A 5,995-nucleotide genomic window follows, 5' to 3' on the forward strand; every position below is an offset into this window, starting at 1 on the left:
TTTCGGCGCCACGGCCCGGCGGGCGCGGCCCGCCAGCTGTACGTACACCGCAAGGGCGACCTCGTGGACATCTGCTGCGACCCCAACTGCCAAAAAGGAATGCCATTTAATTATTTTCACGGAAGAACTGGCAGAGTTTTCGACGTTAGAAAAAGGTCTTTGGGAGTTGAAGTTAAGAAGAGAGTGGGGGGAAAGTTGCTGCTGAAAAGACTCCACGTTCGCGTCGAACACCTCCGCTGCAGCAGCAGCAGCAGCAGCAGCAGCAGCAGACTGCAGCAAAACGATTTGCTGCGCCACCAGGCGCGGCTGCAGGGCCGCCCGCCGCCGCAGACGAAAAGGCTGCCGCAGCAGCCGCGCGGGCCGCTGCTGCTGCAGCAGCAGCAAATCCTGCTGCAGACGCTGGAGCCGGCGCCTTTCTTTGAGAGCTACTAGAGCTGCTGCTGCTGCTGCTGCTGCTGCTGCTGCTGCAGCTGCTGCTGCAGGGGGTGGAGTTTGCGGAGCTCGAGAGAGCTGCTGCTGCGCAGAACCGAGAGAGAGAGAGCTGCTGCTGCTGCGGGGAGGAAAGGTGATGCAGCAGCAGCAGCAGCAGCAGCAGCAGCAGCAGCAGCAGCAGGGAGGAGGAGAGAGGCTGCTGCTGCGGGCGGGGGAGCAGCAGAGAGCGCAGCAGCGCTGAGCCGCAGCAACGCCGCTGCCAATGCGGCTTTTGCTGCTGCAGCAGACACCAACGCCTGCTGCTGCTGCTGCTGCTGCTGCTGACTGCAGCAGCAGCAGACTGCAGCAGCAGCACTGAAGGCTTTGCATCAACCTAACAACTGCTCTCACAGAGTTTAAGCGCAACCAGTGCTACGCAGATTCTAGGGTTTAGGGTTTAGGGTTTAGACTCAGCAAAGGACTGTCGCTGCAGCTAGGGTTTAGGGTTTAGAGTTTAGGGTTTAGGGTTTAGGGTTTAGACTCGGGGAAGGCCTGTTGCTGCAGCTAGGGTTTAGGGTTTAGGCCATGAGGGTTTGAGGCGGAAAGTGGATTTGTTTAATCATTTAAATGCAATTAATAAACCCTTTATTTGCAATTAAAGGGTTTTGTTTAATTCCATTTTAAGGGTTTTATTTAAACCCTTTAATTCCATTTTAAGGGTTTTGTTTAATTCCATCAGCTGCTGCTGTTGCTGCTTCGGGGAGAAGTACTGCTGCTGCTGCTCTTGCTGCTGCTGCTGCTACTCTTGCCGCTGCTGCTGCTACTCTTGCTGCTGCTGCTGCTCTTGCTGCTGCTGCTGCTGCTGCTGTCTGGAGTGGGATTTTTGTTCTTTAGTTTATTTTTATTTGTGATGAAGTCTGCATTTGTTTGCACTACAAATGGCCTCTGTCTCTTTGGAGACAAACATAACGACAGGGGCTGCTGCAGCAGCAGCAGCTGCTGCTGCTGCTGCTGCTGCTGCTGCAGTTGCTGCTGCTGCTGCAGCAACTCCACCTTTCACATGCGCCGAGGTGTACGTACACCTCACACCTACGCCCCCAACCCTACTAGGGTTCGTCTCACCCTGACTGAAAGAAATAAAGAACAAATAAATTAGCAGCAGCAGCAGCAGCAGCAGCGGGGGCTGCTGCTGCTGCTGCTGCTGCTGCTGCTGCTGCTGGGCTTTGAACTGCACAAGAAAGTGCTGCTGAATAAAATATAAATTATTGGATTTCATTGGCATTCACATTTCCTTTTCAACTCAAGAATTACAACTCAAAAAGTTTATTTATTTCGAAATCTTTGATTCCATTTCTTCGAAATTTCTTTCGGACTTATTCGGGCTTTGCTGCTGCTGCTGCTGCTGCTGTTGCTGCTGCTGTTGCTGCTGCTGCTGCTGCTGGCGCGGGCGCCGCTGCTGCTGCTCTTCATTACTTATTTATTGTATTTATTATTTATTGTTATTTATTTCATTATTTCGTTTTATTGTTTTTTCAATTTATTTATTTTATTTTATTTATTTTATTTTATTTAGTTTATTTCTTTTGTTTCTTTGTCTGGAGCCGCCATTTCCAACTCGAGAAATGCAAAAAGGAAATAAATCAAAAGTGGAAATTCAATTTAATAAATCCACTTTTAGAAACAAAGAAAGAAACAAACAGAATAAATAATTAACTAGAAAATATAAATAAATAATTGTTTAGAATAAATGAATAAAGGAATAAATAAATGGAATAAACAGAGAAATAGAATAAACACAGAAATGGAATAAACAAATGAAGAATTTGAAGAAATAAATATAAAAAGGAAGAAATAAATTAAAAAAGAGAAATGAATTTGAATTAAAGAAAAACTGGAAATAAATACGAAAAGAGAAGAAATAGAGAAAGAATTAAATGAGAAATAAATCTGAAAAAAGAAGTACAGAAAGAAGTAGAAATAAACACGAAAATGGAAAATAAAGAATCAGAAATAAATATAAAAAAGAAGAAATGAATTTGAATTGAGAAACTGTGAAGAAAGAAATGAGAATAAAAAGAAAAGAATGAAGGAAATAAATAAAAAGAAATAAATAAAAAGAAACAAATAAATGAAATGCACAAAAAGAAAAGAATGAAGGAAATAAATAAAAAGAAACAAATAATGAAATGCACAAAAAGAAATAAATAAATGAAATTAATAAAAAGAAATAAACGAAAATAAAAAGAAACGAAAATAAAAAAGAAATCGGAATTTTCGAAAAGTGCAAAAGTGGTTGCATGCAAAAGTGGAAATGTGCAAATGAGTGCAGCGGCCTCAAACAAACAAACAAACAAACAATAAATAAATAAATAATAAATAATAATAAATAATAATAATAAATAATAAATAAATAACAAATAATAAATAATAAATGAACAAATAATAAATAAATGAACAAATACCAAAGCCCCTTTACAACTTGCATGCATGCACTTTCTGCGGTGTATGCGCAGACACCTCAACAGCACCTGTGCGGCCCCACACACAGGTGCATCTCCAAGACAGCAGCAGCAGCAGCAGCAGCAGCAGCAGTTGCTGCTGCGGCTGCGCTGCTGCTGCTGCTGCAGTTATTGCCGCTGCGACCACTGCTGCTGCAGTTGTTGCCGCTGCTGCTGCAGCTGCTGCTGTTGCTGCTGCTTTGTAGCTACGGCGAGCTGTGCTCGCTCTGCGTCTTCCTACGCCGCACTCGCAGCAGCAGCAGCAGCAGCAGCAGCTGCTGCTGCTGCTGCTGCTGCTGCTGTTGCTGCTGCTTCTGCAGCCCGTTTGTTTCCTGTCCTCTGCTTCGCTGCTTCGCAGAGGTGCTTCCATCTAGGGCCGACACAGTTGCTGCTGCTGCTGCTGCTGCTGCTGCTGCTGCTTCCGCTGCTGCTGGTCATGTGGCCAGCGTACGCGCCTGCCGTCTTTCTGCCCGGCTTCACGCTGCTGCTGCTGCTGCTGCTGCTGCTGCTGCTGCTGCTGTTGCTGCTCCTGAATCTGCTCCTTTAGAATGCTGCGCACTGCTCTGCTGCTGCTGCTGCTTCAGCTCTTTGCTGCTTCTTAAGCCAGCAAATGTGCCTGCTGACGTGCTCTGCTGCTGTTGCTGCTGCTGCTGCTCTTGCAGCTGTTGCTGCTGCTGCATCTGCACCTGTTGCAGCCCTTGCTGCTGCTGCTGCTGTAGCTCCTACCGTGCAGCTATTGCTGCTGCTTCTGTTGTGACTCTTGCTCCTGTTGCTGCTGCTAACGCAGCTCCTGCTATTCCTGCTGCAGCACCTGCTGCTGCTGCTGCTGCTGCTGCAGCTCCTGCTGCTGCAGCTCCTGAGGCTGCTCCTTGAAGCAGCAAACTAGCCTGCCCCCTTCACACCCGAACACGCTCTCCTCCACTCTCCTGCTGCTGCAGCTCCTGCTGCTGCAGCTCCTGCTGCTGCAGCTCCTGCTGCTGCAGCTCCTGCTGCTGCAGCTGCATCAGCTCCTGCCGCTGCTGCTGCTGCAGCTCCTGAGCCTGCCTGAACAAGCGAATGGGCTTCTTCCCTCCCAAACTCGCGTAGGCGCTGCTCTGCTGCTGCTATGCGGCGGGCTGCTGCTGCTGCTGCTGCAGCTGCTGCTGCAGCTGCTGCTGCTCCTGTGGCTGCTCTTTGGGCCAGCGAATGGGCCGTTTGGCTCCTCCTCCTCTTCTAGGCAGTGCTCTCCTGCTGCTGCGAGGCGGGCTCCTGCTGCTGCTGCTGCTGCTGCTGCTGCTGCTCCTGCTGCTGCAGCTCCTGCTGCTGCTGCTGCAGCTCCTGCGGCTGCTCCTTGAGCCAGCGAATGCGGCGGCCCTCCTCCCACTCCCCCACGCGCTGCTCTGCTGCTGCTGTTATATAAACCCCACAGCCGTGCTGCTTCCCCTGCTGCCAGCTGCCCACGTACCGCCGCCCGTCCGGCCAAAAGAAGGTCCCCTGCAGCAGCAGCAGCAGCAGCAGCAGCAGCAGCAGCAGCAGCAGCAGCAGCAGCGGCGGCGCCTCAAACCTCCCCAAACCCTAAAACCTCGCCCCGGGCCCGCAAAACCCTCGTTTTTTGGCGGGTTTTCTCGCGGCAAAGCCCCCGCCCAAGCCGCAAGCCCAAACCCTAAACCCTAGCCCCAAACCCTAAACCCTAAACCCTAAACCCTCGCCTTTCCGTGCTTCTGGTCGTGGCGGTACTGCCCCTCGTAAACCCTCCCGTCCGCCCAGCGAAAACGCCCCTGGCCGTGCATGCGGTTCCGCAGCCACTGGCCTTCGTACTGGCGGCCGTCGGCCCAGCGGTAAACCCCAAACCCTTCTATGTCGTTTCCGCGAAACTCTCCTTCATAAACGCTTCCCTGAGGACAAAGAGGCAGCAGCTAGCTAGCTAGCTAGCTAGCTAGCTACGACGCACCGATCGACCGATCGACCGCTCGATAGATCGCTAGATGGTATGTGGCTAGGAAGCTACGGGAGTGGCTAGCTAGCTAGCTAAACCCCAAACCCTTCTATGTCGTTTCCGCGAAACTCTCCTTCATAAACGCTTCCCTGCGGACACAGCAGCAGCAGCTAGCTAGCTAGCTAGCTGTGTGGCTAGCTAGCTAGCTAGCTAGCTGGCTAGCTGTGTGGCTAGCTGCGCGGCTAGCTGGTTAGCTAGTTGGCAAGCTCTAGCTGGCTTGCTAGCTACCAATCCCTTTAGCTACCTAGCCACCAATCTAGCTATCCAGCTAGCTACCAGTCCCTCCAGCTAGCCAGCTACCAATCCCTCTAGCTAGCTAGTTAGCCCCCAATCTCCGTAGCTAGCTAGCTAGCTAGCTAGCCAGCTATCTCTCCAGCCAGAGCCAGCTAGCCAGCGAGTTAGCTAGCTAGCCAGCCAGCTAGCTAGCTAGGCAGCTAGCTAGCCCATAGTATCTCTAGCTAGCTAGCTAGCCATCTCCCTACCCATCCAGCGATCTCTCTAGCCATCCATCCAGCCAGCTGTCTGGCTAGCCATCCATCCAGCTAGCCAGCTAGCCAGCTAGCCACCTAGCTAGCTGTCTAGCTAGCTGCCTAGCTATTTGTCTAGCTAGCTGCCCAGCCATCTGTCTAGCTAGCTGCCTAGCTATCTGTCTAGCTCTCTGTCTAGCTAGCTGTCTAGCTAGCTGGCTAGCAAGCCGCCCAGCTGGCTGTCTGGCTAGCTGGCTAGCTAGCCGCCCAGCTAGCTGGCTAGCTAGCTGGCCAGCTAGCTGCCCAGCCAGCCATCCACGCAAGCTCAGCTGCACCCCAGCACAGCCAGCCAGCCAGCCAGCCAGCCCTCTAGCTAGCCAGCTAGCTGGCTAGCTAGCTGGCTAGCTGGCTAGCTAGCTAGCTAGCTAGCTAGCTAGCTGGGGCTGACGTCTGCCCAGGTGAAGATGCCTTTGCCGCTCTTCTTGCCCGCGAGGTACTGCCCTTCGTATTTGGCGCCGTCGGGCCACTGCTCCATGCCTTGCCCGTGCTGCTTGTCGTCCCGCCACTGGCCCTCGTAGCTGCAGCAGCAGCAGCAGCAGCAGCAGCAGCAGCAGCAGCAGCAGCAGCAGCAGCGGCAGCGGCAG

General features: G+C 51.8%; 2 protein-coding genes across 2 annotated transcripts; both read right to left on the reverse strand.

Annotated features, from left to right (window-relative positions):
* Positions 1-3,385: 3,385 nt before the first annotated feature.
* ENH_00018650 (hypothetical protein) lies at positions 3,386-3,589 on the reverse strand (the record flags this gene model as incomplete). The annotated part of the gene is made up of 1 exon (XM_013579341.1): positions 3,386-3,589. The coding sequence occupies one exon, from the start codon at positions 3,587-3,589 to the stop codon at positions 3,386-3,388; it is 204 nt and encodes a 67-aa protein (XP_013434795.1).
* Positions 3,590-4,121: 532 nt separating this feature from the next.
* ENH_00018660 (MORN repeat protein, putative) lies at positions 4,122-5,886 on the reverse strand (the record flags this gene model as incomplete). Its single annotated transcript, XM_013579342.1, has 3 exons — positions 4,122-4,382; positions 4,592-4,783; positions 5,800-5,886. The coding sequence occupies 3 exons, from the start codon at positions 5,884-5,886 to the stop codon at positions 4,122-4,124; spliced, it is 540 nt and encodes a 179-aa protein (XP_013434796.1).
* Positions 5,887-5,995: the final 109 nt, after the last annotated feature.

This window comes from Eimeria necatrix, genomic scaffold (assembly GCF_000499385.1).
Source record: "Eimeria necatrix Houghton genomic scaffold, Enh_scaff1615, whole genome shotgun sequence".
NCBI lineage: Eukaryota > Apicomplexa > Conoidasida > Eucoccidiorida > Eimeriidae > Eimeria > Eimeria necatrix.